Source organism: Vicugna pacos, chromosome 17 (genome assembly GCF_048564905.1).
Source record: "Vicugna pacos chromosome 17, VicPac4, whole genome shotgun sequence".
Taxonomy (NCBI): Eukaryota; Metazoa; Chordata; class Mammalia; order Artiodactyla; family Camelidae; genus Vicugna; species Vicugna pacos.
This window is the reverse complement of record NC_133003.1, coordinates 45,484,925-45,506,797: the sequence shown is the minus strand read 5'-3', so window position 1 is coordinate 45,506,797 and position 21,873 is coordinate 45,484,925. Positions and strand designations below refer to the sequence as shown.

General features: G+C 45.6%; 1 protein-coding gene across 1 annotated transcript in view; it reads right to left on the bottom strand.

Moving 5' to 3' along the window:
- ITPR1 (inositol 1,4,5-trisphosphate receptor type 1) overlaps positions 1 to 21,873 on the bottom strand; it is a 298,229-nt gene that overhangs the window by 259,258 nt on the left and 17,098 nt on the right. The window contains exons 3-4 of the mRNA XM_072941751.1: positions 16,702 to 16,809; positions 12,314 to 12,384 (exon numbers count right to left, since the gene is read on the bottom strand). Of these exons, the coding sequence (XP_072797852.1) occupies positions 12,314 to 12,384; positions 16,702 to 16,793 (163 nt within the window). The 5' untranslated portion in view covers positions 16,794 to 16,809. The remainder of the gene's footprint in view (positions 1 to 12,313; positions 12,385 to 16,701; positions 16,810 to 21,873) is intronic.

Below are 21,873 nucleotides of genomic sequence, written 5' to 3'. Positions count from 1 at the left end.
ACATACAATTTTAGCAGCACAAAACATCCAGACATTTCAGAAGCACCCAAATTGGAACTCAAATGTACCCGGAAAAATACCAGACGAAAAAAGGAACTTCTAAACGTCAATAAGAGAAATAAATTGCCCAACTTATTTTCTTAAATTATTGCAACTGCTCAAATTAGATTTTTTCTGCACTGACCTCTAGCTATTGCTGTGTGAGGGGAAAACAGTGGATGCTTTGAAGGGACAGAATCTTCTCCCCACACCTGTAGCCACTCTCCACTATTCTCCCCAGCCCAGTGCCCGTGGACACAGTACAATTTCTGTCTTCTCCAGAGGCCGTGCTGGCCTCCACCTTGGCCAGTACTAATGAGGAAGCAGCCACTAGACGTCCCTTCTCCTGGGAACTTGGCTGTCCTTACCGCCAGGTAGACAATGTCACTCTGCAGGCTGACTGGCAGGCACCCCCTCTGAACTTACAAAAAAAAACACACCGCAGGGTGGGGGGTTTCAGGAAGACAGCAGACTGGCAGTATCTGCCTCCTGTCTGTCAAGAGTGGTTGGAAAGCCTGCTGCTTGGGTTAAGATAAACACAACTTCCTCTCTCAGCTGGGCCTGTAATTCTATACAGAAGGCAGGATTGCCATCTCCAGCAAACGTCCCATCAGTAACCGAGGCTCCGATCAAGGCCTGTCCGAGGAGAGAAAGGCCTGGTGGTTTGTCTTCAACTGGCTACAGCTCCAGAGCTCCCTCCTGATCATGAACACACCCAAGAAAATAGGAGAAATTCAGAAAGGAGGAAGAGTGTCTGGTCATGGATACCTCTGCACACTCCATATACTGAAGTTCTAAAATGGACAGATCAATATCTGAAGGGCCGTGTCTGATCTTCCTAAGAAACGTCCAAGGTGCTAATTGCTAAACTGAGTCACAACAGCTACTCAGCTACTACGTACGGAGTGCTGAGTTTGTGCAAGGCATGCTGCCAACTGTGTTACACACACACATCATCTCATCCTAAAATATCCCCATTCGTTCTATGTGACTATGAACCAGAGTGACCAGGTGGGGAAACAGGGTGTCGTGAGGTCAGGTAGCCTGCCATGGTCACACAGCTAATCAGACATGGGGCAGGGGTTGGAGCTGATGTCTGAGTCCTGAGCCCGCACTCCTAACCCCTCTGCCTACAGCCCCCACCCCGATACCTCTGACCTATTGATTTAAACCAGACTCAGCAGGATTTCGACTCAGAAAGGTTTCTGGGTTTTCTATTTGTTCACCTTTTCAAATAGTCAATCATTCCCCATTCTTCCACTACTTTGCAGTGCTTTCTACCATTTTAACTGAACACTGAGCTCCCTGAGAGCTTCCCATTTGGAGAGCGGCTGTCCTCTCCCCAGCTGTTTGCTGACCCGGTGCCCCCACCCACAGGGCTTCCACAGGAAGCAACAACAGAAGACACAGCTGGGTCCTTCGATGGGAAAACACAGACACTTACGGTCAAATGGGATCACTTACCTAACCTCTGTCCTAGAGCAGAAATTCTGTCTCCAAAATCCCTGACAAATAGTCAGTCCCCTATGAATGAGGGGAAACTCAGGAATTTGAAGCAGGCCTCTTCCCTGGGCAATTACTCAGGACTTATTATAGTCTTAAGCACTTGTCAATCTAGAACTCTACCTCTGGTCACCTTCCTCCTCTGGCCTTAATTCTCCCTTGTTCTGGGCTCAGAACACCCTCGTCCAGTGTGAAAGGAAGACAAATGTCAGTGGTCCCTTAGGGTTTGAATCAGCACAGTGGTGGTTAGTCAGAAATGCAGAGTCGCAGGCCTCACCTACACTTACTGAATTTGAATCTGCATTTTAACAAGATCCCAGGTGCACATTCAAGTTTTAGAAGCAAAGCCTTAGATGTTTCTCTTCATTCATTCTACCGATATCGAAGAGCCTACCTTAGGCCAGGGCCTCAGAGGAGACAGGCACAGTTTTCAGACCTCACAATTCATGGTGTGGGTGAGAGTGAAGTCATAAACCACAATGATAGCCGACTGTTTCACAGCATTTAACACGGGCCAGGTGCTCCTTCAAGTGCTGAACAGGGACTGGATCCTTTCATCCTCGCAAAAACATCGTGAGGCGCATATAATTATCTCCCCATTTTCAGGATGAGGAAAAGGAGATAGTGAAATGTTCGATAATGTGCCCACGGTGACATGACCAGCAAAAAGCAGAGCTGAGAGTCAAACCCAGGTGGTCTGGCCCCAGGGTCTGTGCAAAGGAGGAGCAGCATTTGTGCACACAAGGGGTTGGCAAAGGCAGTCCACAGGGGATGCCTGAGTCTGAAGGATGAGTGAGCATTAGAAAGACTGGTGGGGGCTTCCAGGAGGAATAACAGAGGTGGGGTGGTCATTTCAGAGAGAAGGAACAGGACCTGCAAAGACTCAGAGCACAGAGCAAGTACCACGGACTCCCAGAACGAAACTCATCAGTCTGGCCGGAGCACAGCGGTGGAGAGGGGGCTGCAGGTGAGGCTGAGGAGTCAGCCAGGCGACTCAGGCAGGACCCTGTGAACCCTGAAAGTACGTCCTTTAGCCTCAGCACAACTGGGGAACCACCAAGGGCTCCACGCAACAGCAGGAGACCCACACTGACTCCTCTCTCCGCAGTGCACGGACTGCAGGGCCCCACACTCAAGCACAAAGGAGGCAGAGAGGCAGAGGCAGAAACCAGCGAGGAGGCCACTGCAGCAAAGGTGAGAAATGCCGTTGGTCAAACTCGTCTAACATGACTGACGTTCTCTCAGTGACTCACTGTTCCGCATGAACATAGCCGTTTCTGGATCTATCCTCCTGGTTACCCTTCCTCTACCTTCCTCCCCTCAAACAATATCCTCTTAAGAGGCCCCAGATGTTTCCTGAGAAGCACAACTCCATTAATTCACTTGAGGGGCTGGCAGACACGTTGTCAAGAACTCGCCAGACGTGGGTTCAAATCCCCATTTCAGCTTGGTTACTGACCCTCCCTGGGTTCAGGACGCCCAACCATAATATGGGGGTAACATATCACCACACCACAGGGATGCTCCCGTGGTCAAGAGCAAAGGCATACCAAGACCTGCCGGAAGACCAGGTACAAAGGAGGAAGGGACTTAATCGCTGTTTGTATTTCATCATCATGTGCTGAATGAAGCCAAGGAATCTCAAAACTACAGGCATAAGAGAGACAAAAGATCAAACACTGGATGAAGGCAGACCACATTCCCGGGAGGAGACAAGTCAACTCCAAGAAATCTTTTCAGAGATCTTTCCAGACTCGGGTAATTTGGAGAGAGATGATAGGACAGCATCAGGCATCTGTGAAAAAAAGATCAGCCTTCACTGGACCTAAAATGTCACTGGCGAAAAACACTGCAAGCACTGGGAACAGCAAAAACCATTGTAGAACAAACAGCAATGCCTTTTCAACCAGCTTCTAACCAAGGACCAGCAGGACTCCAGGCACTGGGCCAGGAGGGCAGGGTAAGCTCTGGCCTCTCCAGGTGCTCCAAAGCCTAGCTGGGGAGACAAAAAATAGAAGACAGCTGTGATAAATACTATACTCCAGGTTGTAAAGTTAGCATTTATCTCCAGTACAGAGACACTCGCTCCTGTGTCAATGCATTGCAGAATGTCCTATTTGAGGGGAATAGACGGGAAAATTGAAGAAGAAATGCAGTGGTTCAGCAAAGGGATATCCGAAGGCCCATCTCCTTCCAAAGGCAGTTTAGAGGAGGTAATAAAAGGAAGGTTCCTGATGTCAGACTGTTTGGGTTCAAATCCTGGCTCTGCCATTTTGAGCTTTATAATCTTGGACCAAACACTCAATCAACCTCATGTGCATCAGTTCCTCATCATAAAAGGAAGGCAAGACTTTATAGCTCTGTAGCTTCCTTACGGGGTTGTTATGAGGGTTAAATAAACTAATGTATGTAAAGGAAATACACAAATTAAATAGATTAAATTTCATTAACATATGCAAGCACTGTATGTGGTATTCACTATTATTTGCACTTATGGAAAACAGACTATCATTAATTACCCAAGGCAATAGGACCAAAATAAAATTTTTTTTTAATCCATGGCCCAAACACAACAGCCTAAAAGACAGTGTTCAAACAGAAACTGAGGGTATGTCTCAATCTTAATTTTGACACAGAATTGCTCTTTGAACTCAGGAAACTTCCTAAATCTCTCTAATTTCCTCATCTGTTGAAAAAGGAAGGGACAGAGTTATCATAAGCTCAAGTGATTCACTATACATTTTCATCAGTGCTCTGAAGACAGGACTGTAAACGCCTTCGCCAAAAGACACAGTCCTTAATCAACCACTATGTTCTACTTTCAGGAGAACCATAAAACAGTATGACAATATGACCCTATTATACTTGCTCGCTGTCCAAGTCAATTTTGTCCTCAATAGAGGAAGCCACAACAGCAACACTGAGATTCAATTAGATGACAAAGAAAACCTATCCGTCACACTGGAAGCATTTTAAGCATATAGAGTTGAAATTTGTTCTCCATTAGCCAATGAATTATTATGAATAAATGAATATAAAGCAGGGGTATGGAGTCTACTTTCCATGGGTGACTCAGCTATTCAAAAAAGGAAGCTATCCAAGGCAACAAAGTGAAAAGCTCTCTCGTGCCCATGCACAGGATGCCCGGAGCCTTCAGAAGTGCATCTCAAAGCTTTGAGCAAGTGGGCAGGAATCCAGCAAGGGCCACGCGCAGTGTGTGGGACTCCAGTATAATCAAGCAGCAGGCATCGCCCCAGTGGTTGTGTAACACGCTGTGAGCATTCTGTGTTGCCCAGGGAATTGATTTAAATTACAGTGTTGGTCCTTCTAGATGGAGTTTGTGGGTGCAAGATTGAGATAAGCTGGTAAATCTGAAATGAAGATTATTTAAAAAAACCTACTAATCTTTTTATTAAATTTGAATTGATTTTGTGAATACAGAGCAAGTTGCAAGAGATTTTCTTACAAAGCAGCTGCAAACACACACATGCATACACAAAAACCCTCCAATATGCGTCAAGGCATATACCTGACAAGCACCTTAGATTTTTTTTTCTGCCTTATTTAATAAGACAGGCAGAAACTCAGTCCCACTGCGAAAGGCCCATCGTGGATTAGAATCAGAAGAACAAACAAAACTTAACTGAGGCCCTCCTCTTTGCATGTGGGTATTTAAAAGTAAATAAGATATGGGTCCATTCCTTTGAGGCCTTGCCAAAAGGAAAAAAAAAGTAAGAATAATGTTGCTTAGCAACAATTAAGGCAGTGTGTAGCGAAGGAGAGTGGAAAGAAACCTAAGCCCGGGAGATGGTTATGGCCACCCTAGTCCAGATGACCTTTGTGACCCAAGATTCAGGCTGTGCCCCAATTTGGCCTCAGAATAAGGCCTGGCTGTTTCCACCCATTCGTCTTATTCTGCCAAAGCAGATCTGTAATCCCAAAGAAATAGAAACCTACTTCTGGACAACACGAGGCTCCTGGACTTCAGTGCTTTCTTATGAAATGTTAACTGGCCTGCTTCTGACACTGATCACAGTGGGTCAAAGCCGGAAGGCATCTTGGAAGTCACTTTACCTTAACTCCACTTAACAGATGGGAAAATGGAGGCCTGGAGAGATGAAATGACTCCCCCATGGTATCATAGCAACTAGGGATACACACTGGGCTGGAGGCTAGCTCTCAGGACAAACAATGCTCTTTACTTCAGCCGTAGCAGCTTTCCTGCATCAGCTCAGAACCATTCCCCACCTCCACCTAAATCACAGGTAAGACAAAGATCGGGTAAGCGGGTTTCTGATGCTCCAGTACTTTTCATCACTAGATCACGAAAAACGTCCTTCTTATTTGAGGCCCCTGTCAAAGCTGCTGGGAAGTTCCAGGCCAATTCACAAACAGCTGCATGAGATGGGAAATCCTTCTTTCTATCTCTCAACCAAGCCACTGACTAAATCCACAAGCCCCTTAACAGGTGAGCTGACATGGTGCAGGCATTCTGGGACCAAGGAAAGGAAGAGTCCACTGAAAATGAAAAGGCCCTAAGTCTGACTCTCAAATTCACAGCCATGCTCTAGATCCAAGAATGGTCTGTCACAGCTAACCCACACGTGGCCCATCATTGCCAACCCACATACACTTCTCCATCCCAGGATCATCCTGAGACCACGACTCTCAGGCTTCATTCTTGTAAAAGGAACACATGCTGAGCCATCAGGAGTTTTCCGCCCACATTTTACAATGGAGTCGCCCAGAGACAAGGTTACCCTGCCCCAGACTAGATGCACATTCGCACTACAAACAGGATTCAAATCACGTTGCAGGCCACGCACTGCGTATCCCACAGCTTGTCCTGGTGATAGTGAAAAAAAAAATTGCATTGAGTCAAAGGATCCAAGGCTTCCGTCTTCCCACTGCGCTTTCTTCCTCACTTACACGGTCCTAAATTAAAGCTAGAAAGAGCTTGGGCAGACAGCAGCAAAGTAATAACCTGGTCCATTCCCATTTAGACACTGCAGGTGATGGGGCCACAGCTTGCAGGAACCCTTGTGCTCTGTGTGGGGAAGGGTCCTGAAGGCAGAGAGGGGACAAAGCACTGGGCCCAGGCCTTTGGAAGAGGGTTCTGAGAGGACTCAGACACACACATTCAAGTCATGTGATTCTGGGCCAGAACCCCAACCCTCGCCAGCCAGAATGGCATCAGGCATAACACAGCTGCACCCTGGGCCGAGGAGGTGTGCAGAGCCCGAAGACAGAGTGCACGTGCAGGTGCCACCTTCTGCTCTGCCCCCAACAAACCACGGGACTACAGGGACGACTTTCATAATTTACAAAAAGGCACTTCACCTGTGGGCCTCCACTTGCGTATAAACAGCTGCCGTGCGGACAACAGATTACTCTCAACAGGTTCCTTACTGATTTTTCCTGTGCACTGGCATTGACTGCCTTGGGAATGTCTATCTTTCCTCCCTGGAGTATGAATGGCTGGTGCAGACGAGGCATCCAATAAATGTTTGTGGAAGGAATGATAATCATTCTCAGAAGCAGCATTTACCTGACAATGGGCAAGTTATTAAGTTTCTCAGGGCCTCCATTTCCTCATCTGTGTACTGAGAACACCGATACCTACACCTCACAGGGGGGCTACACCGATTAAAAGAGACAATCCAACATAGAGGAAACCCACAACAGACAGCAACAACAACAAAAAGAATAAAAATAAAGTGACAATCCATAAGAAGTACTTTGCACAAAGCAGATGCTCTGTTAACGTTGGCTGCTGTTATTTATAATTGAGTCTGTTTCTCCATGACACCTTAAGACTCCTGAAAGCAGGGGTGGGGAGGTGCTGTGTATTCAATTCATCGTGTCTCCCCTCAGCGCCAAGGACAGCAGCCGGTACACAGAAGGACCTCCACGCCGGTTGAGCTGAACACTCATTTTTGTAACACATTAACTTAGTGGATTATTGTGCTTGAAACCAGCCTGACTGGGGGAGAAAGAGGAGACACAGGGGACAAGGGGGACACTTACCAAGAACATCCACACTTTCAGCCTGACCTCTGAGCTCTCCCCAGTTCATGTAAACCACTGAACAGTATCAGCATGCTTGCTTTCTCCTCACCTTTCCCTGCCCAATCTCCTTCTCCATCTGCAACTGTGAGTTTCCCTTCAAACACCTTTTCTTCTGAAACTAAAGGTTCCAGTACAAGGTTAAAAACCTCTCATGCCTTGGTGACGATGATATGGTAGCATCTGTCCAAGATCAAGAATTTGGGGCCAAGATTGGCCTCATGACCTAAACGGAGAAGATCAAGTTTTGAGGGCAAGAACCTGACTGTTGCCTCAATCTGGAAAAGGAGATCACACAATAAATGGTAGCATCAACACCAAAGCCTGTCTTATTTCCATAAAGCCCCAGTCCTTATGTCTACTCCAACAAGGCTGGTTTTATTTACAACAGCAGAGATTCTAGGATCGCGATGGACAATGGTTGTTAGTTTCCACCTTTCCCTTGTAGAAGATGCCAGCATATTTAGTAGGGGGAGGGGATGAGTGGGAGTGAAAAGGAAGAGATATACTACAGAGAAAGGAAATCACTAACCACAAAGTTTCTATTCCCAGTTTCAATCTGATGTTTGCCTTCCCTATTCGTTTAAGATTATGGGAAAAAGTAACATAAATCAGAAAGAAAAGAGAGTCCGTCTTCACTTCCATGGACACTGGGGCTTTAAAATGGTACCATATTAACAAAAAGACCAAAGTAACTGAATTATTCTATATCTCAGCTCTTCTCATCACCTAGAGGACAGGGCCACTTCCAAAGTTCATTTGGATAGTGAAAAAGACTTGGCTTCTGTGAAACAGAGGTGCAGTCAATCTTTTCTTCCTACAGACAATGTCAGGGGCAGGAGATACATTCAAAGGAAACACACAAAAAAAGCAATTCACTTGGAAATGTGCTTTTACTCAAGAAAGAAGCAAGTGTGTTCAATAGCTTAGCTCTTCTGCATCGAGTGTGAAAAATAACAGCTACCAGTCGCTGAGCAAGTCTCGTGGACCCGAGTACTCTATTTGGCTCTTTCATGTTATCTTCAACCCTGTTATCTTTAGGAGAAAGGTATTCTTTTTCCCCTTTTCCTAAGTAAGGAAACCAGCTCAGAACTTGAAGTCATCAGGGGGCAGGTGGGTATAGCTTGGTGGTTGAGTGTGTGTTTAGCATGCATGAGGCCCTAGGTTCAATCCCTAGTGCCTCCACTAAATAAATGAACCTAATTACCTCCCTCCGGCCTGTCCCTCCCCGATAAAAGAAATTTAAGTCATCTATCAAGCTCACTCAGCTTGTACAAGGGAACTCTGGGCCTCACATAGAGGTCCATGGGGTCCATGTGCACACCCCTGCCTGCAAAAGCATTTAAAGACAAAAAGAGAAGTCACCTGTAATTATTCTCCTATCATCCAAGAATTCACAAATAGTGCCTTTCCCTTCTGCCACCAGTTATGAGTATCAGGCTCTGTACTAAGCACTGAGAATGAAAAAAATAGGAATAACTAAGGCTTACTGAGCCCTTAACTAAAGGCCAGGCTCCCTCAGGACTAAATTCAGAACACATTTCATCTTCATAATAGCCTTACGAGGGAGAGACTGATACCATCTCTCATCGTACAGATTAAAAAACCGACGTTCATAGAGGTTAATCATGCAATTTGTCCAGGGTCACAGAGCTAAGGATTAGTGGAGCTTGCACTTGAACCCAGGAAACCTGGTCCTACAGCCTATGTTACTAACCACGAGGGTGGCAGGCTTCGAGGGGAGCTCAAAAAAGTGAAAACCCAACGTCAGAAGCCACGGAGGGTATTCCATAAATAGGCCTTTGATTTCCATTTACTCAAGAGCAGGTTATGATGGTTCCCAGTATAGGAAATAACTTGGCAAGGAAACAACGCAGGCAGCAGCAAACCCAAATGACGAAATGCAGCTCTGTCGATTGTTCGGTTAAAGACTCCATCATCCTATCCTGGCCACTTGCCAGCGTCTCGTTTTTCCATGGGTGTTTCTTAACCTTCAGGGTGCAATGGCACAGCAAGGAAATGCACTAGAAATGCCTCCAAATTGCCCAACTGCCCTATGCACAATTTCTAAACATCAAAATGACTTCAACTTCAAAATATACTTGTATTTGGAAAGGCAGTGATCCTTTTCAAAAGAGAGAGCTTTCTCTTCATTTTAGAGGGAGAAAAAGTCTCAAAGTATGCTACACCAAAATTGAAGGGCTGCTTGGGAAAATGTTTAAGTCCTCCTCACCTGGGTTCCAAGGTGAATGAGATCTCAGCACTGCGGTGGCTGCAAAGAGAGGCCTGCCTGGGCCCCTCACCTGAGGGCAGAGGGCCTCTGGCTCACCACGAGGAATTTAGGCAGCCCTGACCTATATTCACGAAGCCTGCAGCAAAGCTTGTTTTGAGCCAGATTTCCCACAAGTACAAAGCACCTAGAACCTAGAAACCTTTATTTTCAATTTATGGGGAAAGACAGTCAACAAGTCAAGTCACTGTCACATGACCATCTGTGGAACCAGGCCCGACCATAAACACAGAATTTGATTCTCTCCAAATGGCCTCTCTCACACCATCGCTTTTATCTCAAAACAGCCCCTTTCAATCAGCCACCAGATATACATCTAAGCACCAGGCACTTCTACCCTAGTGCCAGGAAAATATATATCACTCTGACTTCTCCTGGCTATGGTCCTGTTTATTTTAACGTCCTAAACCTGTATTCAAAAAGCCACGGGTTAAGTTTGTGCAGGACGTTCACATTTTTCCCAGGTCCCTTTCCCAGCTTCCAGAGCCTGTGCGTAGAACAGGATAGGAGCTCACACTGAATCCAGGCAGTAACCTCCACATTCCTCCTCTCAGTCCCAACTGCAAAAGCCACACATGAGCCAGCACCCTGCTGCATAATAAAGCCAGCAGTTTACAGCCCAGGCTCTGTTAGCAGTGGTTGTTAACGTAGGCTGCACAAGAGAATCATTTGGGGACCTTTCAGAATATCTCAGGGCCCAATTATTAAATGAGACTCCCTGGAGGAGGAACTCAGACATGGGTATGCTGGAACACCACCCAGGTGATTTCTTCATGCAGCCCAAGCCGAGAGCCCTGGCTTCTACTCCATCCATCACCAGCTATGTGACCCCAGGCAAGCTGCAAGGTTATCTCCACCTTTGAAGGCTTCGACTCCTCACAGGGTGGACAGACAAGTCCATGAGCTGCAAATGCTTTCAGAGCCCTTAACACAGTATCTGATGGGGGGAGGACATAGCTCAAGTGGTAGAGCGTGTGCTTAGCATGCATGGGGTCCTGGGTTCAATCCCTAGTACCTCCTCTAAAAGTCAATAAAATCTAATTATCTCCCCCACCACCAGAAGAAAAATAATTAAAATAATACAATAAACACAGTATCTGACACCGAGTCCGTCCTTCTCGGCCCTTTTAAGAGAGAAACTGAGACACATTGTATCATTCAAAGTAAGGACTGAATTCTAGAAGTGACTGCAATAGTTGGATCAAATCCTTCTGCTGCATTCAGGGCTCTGTTTTGGATGGTGACACAGAGGAGGACTTGAGAAAAAAAAAGGCAACAGAGGCAACAGGATTCCCCAGGTTCCTGTAACACCAGGCTTACGCCAAAAACTTTTTTTTTTAATAGCCCCCCCTCCCCCAACCACCACCTCCCAGGTGAAAACATTCTCTGGATAGCCTCATGCCAACTGGATGCGGCTCAACACTGAACGTCTTCCAAATGGCTTCTCTCCATCTGAACGTCTGCCTCCTATTTTATTCTAATTTCTTTAGCTTTTATCCAAAAAAAGTCAAACACTTTCTAAATCAGCTAGCAATAAGAGCTTATAACTCAAATGCTATAATCTGCAAATGGCAAGGTTTAAGCCCTTTGGGATTGAGGCCATCAGCCAAATACACTAACCCAGTGGGTCTCAGCCCTGGCTATACATAAAAAATCACTTGGGAAGCCTTGAAAAAACGCCATTGCCCAGGCCCCAACCTTGAGAGATTCATTTGATCAATCTAGAGTGGGGCCCTGGGTAGCTGTTTAATTTAAAAACATCCCCTCGATAATTCTACTATGCAGCCAGAGCTGAAAACCACTATCCACAATAACAGCAAAAAATAAAAACAAAATGTTTCTCATCTTCAGATACCAAGTATATTTTAAACACCTCCTGGTATAAATTAAGCTACCTTCCAAGGGAGACATCAAATTCAAGAGACCTAAATAGAAAGCCAACACTGGGAGGCGACCAGCAGGAAGGCTGCCCCGCCCATGCCTTTTAACTCAAAAGCTAAGTTTGATAGTCAAGAAAGGCTCACTCCAAGGCGAGGTTATCTAAGGATATCAAAGCCCCCAAAGGGACACAAAATCTGCGGAAATAATGCATGTTCCTGTGACTAGATCCCTAAATCTGTTTGTTCAGAGACGTATCTGCGCCAATGTAAGGCTTTAGACTGAATCAGCACTTACCAACATGCGCTCAACAGACAAATTAAGGACCTAATACAAGACATCCCAACCTTGACACTGAACTTACTGATACACTTTCAAGAGGTCACAAAGCTTGAAATTGACATCAAACTTTCAAGAAGTACATAAGCAAATAAACCTATGATTGCTTAAAAAAATAAATAAATCCACACACAGCAACACACTACCGCAATTTTCTAGTGAGGCAAGGGACCTACTCTAGGAAGGTTGCCAACTCACCTCTGAATTTCTTGGGTGGATTGTTCAGGTCCCCGGTTTCTGGCTGTACAACACAACGATCATCAACCAGGCTGCAAAGAAAATAAAGATTAAACACTGTATCAAGGCAAGTCTAAGAAAGTAAAACCCTAAGCACTATGCAAAAACCAAATACCCAGGGCTGCTCCTGGGCAAAACTTAGGCTGCCGGTATTCTCCTGGCAGGCGTCTGTTTACACAAGAGGTTTCCGATGCAGGGAGCTAAACCTCAGCCAAAAGCCCAAGGTTCTGCTTCTGCAACGGACACATGAAGCTACTGTTTTCTGTGGCTCTTTTCCCTTAACCACATCCACGATCGATGTGAGCCCACCATGCAATGATGCTGAAGTTGGGGGCACAGCAAGAGGTCAGTGCATTCAGTGAATGGTCACTGAGGGGCCGCTCGCTGCCAGGCACTGGGCCAGGCCCTGGGATGTGAGGATGAGTAGGAGCCAGGCCCCTGCCTTCAGGGAGCTCAAGACTCCTTGGTGCAGGAGCCACAAAGACAAACTGGAAAGGATATAACCTTTACTCTTACAGAGGGCTGTAAGAGTAAAGAACAAAATGCAGCCAGAAACTAACTTTGCCCGAGGCCATCTGAGAAGCTGCTGGTAGAAGAGGTCTTACTGCTCCTGCTGAAAACTCAGAGGTAGGCAGATGGGAAGAAGGGAGCGTTTTCAGGAGGAGGGAAGTACAAATGCATGGAAGTAAGAAAGGACTTCGGAGCTTCAAAAGCGACTAGAGAGGAAAGTGCAAAAAATTACAAATAAATAACCAGCCCAAAATTATACATAAAGACCCTGTATTTAACTCATGGACAGAGAATACAGACTTGTGGTTACCAGGGGGGTAGAGAGTGGGAAGGGATAGACTGGGATTTCAAAATTGTAGAATAGATAAACAAGATTACACTGTATAGCACAGGGAAATATACACAAAATGTTATGATAAATCACAGAGAAAAAAATGTGACAATGAGTGTGTATATGTCCATGGATGACTGAAAAATTGTGCTGAACACTGGAATTTGACACAACATTGTAAAATGATTATAAATCAATAAAAAATGTTAAAAAAAAAGACCCTGTATTTAAAGTGATGACTGATCAATCTAACCTGTACAAAACTTTTAGAAGAACTGATTTTTAATATTTTTGTTTGAACAGATGAGGAAACTGAAGCTCTGAGGAGCTAACATGACTTGTCCAAGTTCCTAAAACTGGGATTGGTACGGTTGGCTCATTTTCCAAGTGACCACAGAACTTGTTTCTAGCTAATACGGTTTTCCAGGGTCTCTCCCATTCGTCTGTCTGCCTCTTATCCCAGGGCAAGGTATCATTAAGTTCTTGGGCCTAACTCTTACTGCTCCTTCCTCCACAATTCCCTGTCACCTCAAGTCCTGCATGTCTTTCAAGGCCCTGATTCAGAGCCCCCATCTTCTCCAGGAAGGCCCCCCAAGTCTTTCCTGCCCTAGACACTGCCTCTTCCCCTTCAACCGCCCAATCTCACTGAGCTGAAGCACATTAGGTGCACCAGGCTACGAGCTCCCCGAGGGCAGACAACTGCCTGCTTTGTGGCCCAGAAGGTGCCCAGGGCCATTGCATTCCCTGTCCAGGCTGGATGCTCAGTATCTACGTGGTGGGTGAATCAGAGTGTCCACAAGGGCCCACCAGCAATTTGTCTCCTTTAGCTCCAAGACACAAGAGCTCTCTGCATCAGTGAGAGGGACAGTGTGGTCAATGCCCTAAATATTCATGCAAAAATCAAGAGCAGAATATGTAAATACAAAATCCCCACCATGAACCCCTATGAGCGTAAAGTAATGCCACCAGATCTAATTTAGTATGCCAAGAGGGGTGGGGGATGCCTTGGAATCCAGTGTAGGGATGGGTTAAATCAAGCTCTCAAACAAGGAGGAAAGGGTAGAAGAAAAGGCCCCAGTCTAGGAAAAGAGAATGAGTTGCAGATGGTGCTCGGCCACCTATTAGCAGCACGATGGTAACTACATCACGTCACTCCACCTGGTCTCAGTTTCTTCATCCGTAAAATCAAAGAGCTGGGCTCAAGGATTCTCAAGTAGGAAGATGTTCCTATGACTTTTTGTTTCTTAAATCTATTGACACCAGGTCCCCATCATCCCCAGGCCAACTAAAGCCATGTTCCAGGATGGGACCCAAGAATGTTTTCATTTGTAACAAGTTCTGCAGGCGATTCAGAAGCATTTCTCTGATACTGCATGTCACACGCCTGGCTGTCCAAGGTCCTACTTGAGTTCTAAAGTTCAGTGAGTCAATCATGCCATGTGGAGGTGAACGCCCCCTGCATAAATGGAAGTGGGCTACAAAAAAAGGAGCTGGATACGAGATCCACAAAATCTGGCAGTCCCTCACCATCATTCACAACGGGCTCTCGCTAAATGTAAAAAATACTGGAAGGAAAAAGGTCAAGCTTTATTTGCCAAATCCCTTTTTTACACCAGTTATCCTCAAAAATGTGCAGGGAACCAAGGGAATAAAATACTCATCTAAAGGAAGGACTAGGGCCCAAAATTCAAAAAAGAGCCATCCTCATGTTAAACGGGGAGACTCTATTATTAATTTGTTTGTAACACTTGAGGAAAACTCTTGTAAAGCAATCTAAGAACAGACGCGCTGGAAGGAAGGGAGGTCTAAGATTTCAGGCGCCGGCACAGTGGACCCAGCAACTGACGGGAAGTGAGCCTGGGGGACCAGAAGGGCAGTGGTGCTGTTAAAAGAGATTGGGGCCATCGAGGAGAGATGGGGCGTAAGGTGTGGCTAAGGTTTAACAGCATCCAGATGAGAGCTGTGGGCACACAGCGAGGAGGGTGGCGAACAAATTCAGCCAGAGAAGGGCGGTCAGGGAAGCCGGGAAGGGAAAGCCTGCCCGGCCAAGGGCAACTGTTAGGAGCACTGGTCTCGGGGTCCTGAATCTTTATAGCTGTGAAACCTTGGGCAAGAGACTTCACATCTCTGATGCTCAGAGGTTTCGCCTCCACAGACAGCAATAATGACAGTGCTCACTGTCATTGTCTGGGGATTAAAGGGGTGATGTATGTCCTGTAGTCAGCACTGTGCTGGCAACACCCAGAGGACTCACGTAAGCAGTTACCAATGCTACTTGTTAGTGCTAAAACATAAGAAGAGGATGCAGAATTCATGAGGGATGGACAAGGGAAGAGTCAACCAAGAAGGAAAAAAGGACCATCAGAGAGGCACAAGCAGCAGGACCCTTTGCCAAAAGCCACAGAAGGTAAATTGTGAAGGGTGGGTCTTTCAAGAAGTTTAAAAAAAGGCAAGGACTGAGGGAAAAATCACTGGATTTGGTGATCAGGCACTTGTGGATGACCTCTTTTTAATCAGATGACTTTTGAAAATGTCTTCTTTATTCAGAGAGTTCCAAGTGAGCTATAATTCTTTATCTAAAATAACTTGCTCCTTGAGGCTGGAGTGACTGAATGAGAGCCTGGGAATACTCGCTTTGCACGAATACTGGAGACCAAGCAGGCTCTAAATAAGAGCTATGATTAATAGGAAGCTTCTAGCTGCTAGAAGAATGAGGTTCTTGGAGAAGCTGTTAGCCTTCCTTCCCCCTATTTGAGACCAGCTCTTTCCAAATCCAACAACACCACCCTGGGGTCTACCTACTCCTCTCCCTGCAAAGAGTCCTCTCCCCATCTTCACGCTCCTGCTTCTGTCTGCCTTTGGGGCTATTTCACTTCTCATTTCCTCTTCTAGACAATAGGAGTAGGAGGAGAAACGAGAAGACAATCAAATGAGTACATTAGGAAATATATTTATACCCTTAAAAGATGGATAAAAAAGATTGAAGAAAGCACAAAAGAACAAAAATCTGATTTACGGAACTTTGTGCAGTGTGTAACTTTCAGATGCATACAGCAATTTGAAGTAGAAAAAGTTCTGCTTCAAAGGAGAAAGATAAGCATCGAAGTTCTGGTCTTTGCTTCTATGACAAACAAGCCACCATTTGAAAATAAAAGCTTTGACGAAGCTCAAGCAGTTCTTTGCAGTCTGTAAATACTAATCTTAAAATGTGTCCCATACACTTAGCACTTTCCCCCTTACAGATGAAGGAAGAGGAAATTATAATAAATTCTGAATTAACAGAATCCTAACTAACGATATCTCACTCTTCCAGAACTGACAGGAAAACAGTATTTTTGTGGAAGAGGTTAAACTTGGCTAACAGGAGATTTCATATTCACAATTCCAACCATCCTGGGAAAAGCCAAGTAAAATGGGAACATTCTTGTCCTAGAAAAATCACAGTTTTTAAGCTGATGTTATGATGTCTTCAACAAATCCTGCCACACAAGAAATCAGGTGCTCTTACCCCAAGGTGCTAATAAATCCATTTGTCGATCCCTCGGCGTACAGAGAACAAATGTCTCCAATGTGTAGGAAACTAGACATCTTGTCAGACATGTCTTTCTTGAGAATCCTAGGCAAAGTAAAATATGCAACATTAATAGAAGGAAAGAAATGCTCAGAGGGGGAAAAAGAGTCACTGAGAATTGGCTTAGCTCAATTTCCCAAAGCATCCTACTTAAAAGTCAAATTTAAATGAGAGTGTGACAGGCAGGCAGTTCACTCAGCCAAGCAGACGTATGCAACAGTTTCTCCCATATAGTCTTCAATTTCAGAACACTCCAACCACAATAACGCCTGTTTCTAACAAAACCACACCCGAACCCAATTCTACAAGTTGAGGACCCTCGAAAATAAATAGTGACTATAAAGACGGCAGGGAAGTTGGCCAGGAACTTTGCAGTGATTAAGGAGTTGGAAAGTCTGACTTATGAAACATTAACATATTTAATCTGCCTCAGGGAATGTTCAGTCTGAAGGAAACACCTGGTATAAAACTTGGGTCTTGTCGTGCTGGGGCCGAGGTACCAGAGCAAGAAAATGAAATTAATCAGAGGAAGCCTGGTAATAAATACCCTAGAGCTCTAGGGGCCTTTTGAGAATTCAACAACTCTACACATTTCACCCAAATGCTATTTCAATGGCTTTCCTTCTCATCCTTCAGCGGGAAACACTTGCAGAGGGAGAAAGAATCTTAAGCACCTGGTCCAAAACCTTCCTGATGCAGGTAGGAAGAGTAAGGCTGAGGTCAGTGAAGAGCCCTGGTCAGCAACACACATAGCTAATTAGGGGCAGTCCTAGAAAACGCTCTTAACTTCCAGGAAATCTCCATGCAGCCCAGCAATCATGATACACACACACACACACACACACACACACACACACACACACACAAATATCAACAAAAATATAGACATGACTCATAGAAGCAGCTTTCATCGGGGCCATAAATACTGAGGAGTGGGAGCCAATAAAAAGCTACACTGACATTTTAAAAATGAGCTTAGTTCTCTGGGATGTGTGTGAGCTGGTGTGGACAGCTGTGGACTCTCCATCGTTTCCTCAGATGCCTGTATGTAGACATTCAGGGTCACCCAGGTCTTCTCAAGACCTCTCCTCCAAACCCAGACCCACTTCAACATCTTTTCCCATCATCACTTTACGCACGTTCCCTCACCAGAAGGCATTCACCCTGCAAAGCCACAAGACTTGCAATGGCGTGGAAACGTGTTCCCTCCTGAAATGGCTTTCGGGGTGCCAAGTTTTCTTTTCAGAAGAATTATGCAGCAGTGATCAGCAGGAAACCCCGGGAACCATTTCTCCTACCTTAGCAGGAGTGCCAGGTGCTGAAAACAAAGCACTAAAGAACGTCAGTTCACTGCGTGTAAGAACCAGCCAGTGAAAACTAATTTATCCCCTACAACAAGCAAGATGTTGCAAGAGAGATAAAGAGCACTGTACTGAATGTGAACTTATCCATAGAGAGAGACAGCAACTGAGAACACCAGCTCTATGACAAAAGAGCCGGCATCTCTAGACCTTGGGGAAAGACACACCAATGATGTGCAGAGGGACAGTTTTCCAAGGTCCACGCCACAATTCAGTCTATCATCCTGTCATTTCTTCCTAACTGGATGTTTTTTATCTACAAGCAAACCAGTGTTTCAAACAACATCCCAAAAAGCGGCACAAATGAAAACCACTAAGGGGCATTAATATTTCCCTTCTGTGCTTGTATTGAAAAGCCTTATCATAAAGTGTCAGGAAGTCAGCGTACTGCTGGGACTGATTACTGAGAAACAAGTTCTTTTTGAATTCTGAGTCAGACCACATTTGTGTCTGCACACTTCGGCCTCCCAGAAGAACAGCGGGGAGTCACTGAGCGCAGGAGAGCAGGTACGTGCTGGGGCAGGAGGGCAAGGGGCCTTGTGTACTGTGACAGACTCTCCCCTTCCGGGCTTGCCCTTTGAATGAGAGTATTTGGCCCCAGTGAAGACGGGGCCAGGAAATAGCATGACTGCTGTTCTCTGAACTTGCCTCACTATCTGGTTACCTTACTATAAGTCTTCAGGCCCTTCAAGGGAAGAGGTGGACACAATTCAGCATTCTGGAATGACAAACTATGACACATTCAGTGTTGCCTGTCATTTATAATTGCCAGTAGACGTCAGGACACCATGCCTACGCAGCAAGGCTCTGCATTATGACCATTTCTGATAACAATGGCTAACATGTGGCAAGCATTTTCGCGCCCACCATCGAGCGTGCTGAGGGCTTTATAAATGTTCCCTTACTGCATCCTCACGATCACAGCGTGAGGCAGGCTCTACCATTGTTCCCATTTTATGGTTGAGAAACAGAGGTTCCGATGCCCAAGTCATATATAGGTAGCAAGCAGGAAGGCCCGGGGTTACAACCCTGGTCTACATGGCTGGTAAACAGAACTTTTCATCAATGGTGACCCCTGGAATGTGGACTAAAATGTTAACCATTCTTATTTTCTCGGTGACAAGATTATGGAAAACTGATTTGCTTTTTTATGCACAACTCTACTTGCTAATTTTTCTACTTTGGTATCTCCTAATTTTTCCACCATGGCCACATAGGAGAAAAAAATTTTAAGTATTTTCTTTCCAATCAACACGCTTATTGAGAAGACAGTTGAACAAGTAAACGCTAGGCATATTTTACATTTCCCTCTGCAAACAAAGACCTATCCACCACTGTCAACGATCCTCAAATGAGAACTTGCCAGGGGGCCTAATTTAAAAACAAACAAACAAAAAAAGGGGGCAGGACAGACTCTTCTCCAAGGTCCCAAACAATAAGTACCTTCACCAAGGGCCAGGCAGAAGCCTCTCTGGTCTGGCTGGAAACCTTTGGAGGTTCCCCCTCACCTACCAATAGTTAAGTGGAGGAAGAGACGGATGGGAAAGAGGGTGGCAGGTAAGGTGGGAGGAGGGGAGAGGAAGGAGAGATTCTGGTACAGTCACCAGCGGGGTCCTGGAAGGAAAAACAAAGGTCCGAAGAGTCAACAGAACATGCCTCTGGGGCCTGGAGGGGAGGCAGCGGAAAGTCAGCCTGTGAGGGATGGGCTCGGGAGCAACCTTCTGGAAGACTTCCTGTTGTTCAGACGCAGGTCGGGAGCCTGCCTCTTGATCTGATCCTGGACCATTTGTGCCCTTGCAGCTGCCCCCAGGGCTCCTGTGTCACACACACTAGCTGGGACCACTCAAGGGAAAAACAGCCGGTGCCAACCTGCCACTGAGCTGCATGGCCCGGGTCCATCAAACACTGTCCGGACACCTAGGGCTCTCTGCTAACATACTCCTGAGTTGGTCACCAGACATTTATGAGATCAAGCCCAGGTGGTCAGCTCACACGCCAACCTCTCTCCGCTAGCTGTTATTATTAGCTCAGCCCTGCCATCCAGCCCACTTAAACCTCTGCTTTCCTTTCCTCATCTGTAAAATGGGGGCAGCACTTCAAGGGGTTGAGGAATAGGTGCAACAGTGCATGAAAGCTGCCTGGTACAGGGGCTGGCACACCCCCACTGTGCAATGCTTGCTATTTTTTTTATCATTTTTTTGGAAAGAGATGAAGAATTTTGGATGATTCTAGGGCTTCAAAATTCTTTAAAAATTGTGAATCACTATGTTGTACAACTGAAGCTTAACTAATACTGGAAATCAACTATACCTCAATTGTAAAAATGAAAACAATTCTTTATATTAAATGTTCCCTGTTCATTATAAAATAAATTCCGAGGGTGTAAGGTCCAAAATGACAACTGTAATTAATCATACTCTGTACAGTATATTTGAAAGCTGCGAAGACAATAAATCTTAACAAGTTCTCATCACACCACTGTGTGTGGTGATGGATGTTAACAAAACTTATTGTGGTGATCATTTTGCAATATATACATATATTAAATCATTACATTATGCACCTTAAACTTATACAATGTTCTATGTCAAGCATCTCAATAAAACTGGAAAAAGTAATACATTTAAAAAAATTTAAACCCAGTAAAGCAAAAGATCCCCTGCATAAAAAATCTGCTGGTATCCTAACACATGAACTCCTGTATGACCCATGACGAGACATTTTACTTTAGGGAAGATAATTATCTTAAATCACCCCTTGAGAAAAAGCTCAACAATGCGGAATTATACTCAACTCCCAACCACAAAGCATTCTGGCCTTTCCAAATACACAGAATCACAGAATCAAGGTCAGGAGGAACCTGTATAGCCTGTAATTCCATGTCTCGCCCAATAATAGAATCTTCCTCCCCCCACCCCCGACGCCATCCCTACCATGTCTCCTATGGATGATCTTGGCTTCTGCTTGAACACCTGGCAGCGGGGCTTGTCCCAGGTTCCAACAGCATGGTCAGAAAATACTCATGTCCCTGCCCCTCCCCCACACAGGGAAAGCGGCCTCCGAGAACTTCGGCTGCTGATCTGACCTCTGATGCTCTAAGACCTCTGAAGACGTAAACGCTCTCTATCTGATTTCTCCTTAAGACTCGGCTGCTGGGTGCAAAGTATCACCAGCCTCCCCAGTTCCTGACACTGCCTTGCCCCAAGCCCCAGGGTTCCACACCCAGCTCTGCCACCCCTTCGCTGTAGGACTTCAGGCCAGATCCCTAACTCTCTAAACCTTGCTTTTCACGTCGATAAAAGGGGGATAGTCAGAGCACCTCCCTCAGCAGGTAGCCATGAGTTTCACTCGGTGAGACTGTGTTTATAAAGCACCCAGCAAAGCACTTGACAGGAAGTACGGCTGCAATCTATGAAAGCTATTTCTAGACCACCTCTACCTCTGCCACCGCTCTAAGCAGTCCATGCACCTCCTAAAACAGGATTCTTCCAAGGTGGCTCGATGGGGGCAGAGAAACGTGGATTCCTGCCTCTGTGAGGTCTTCATGTAGGTGGAGCTACAGTGGCTTTACTGAGACTCAACCGCCCGCTGGCCAAACTTCAGTTCTCCATCCCTGAAACTGCTCCCCGAGCAACATGGAAAGAAAGGGGATGTTGGATTCTGTTTGTTCGAAAGGTGAGAATAAAAACACGCAAATTCAGAGATCTTCTCAGAGAACAGAAACCAGGGATAATGGTCCCCCTAATCT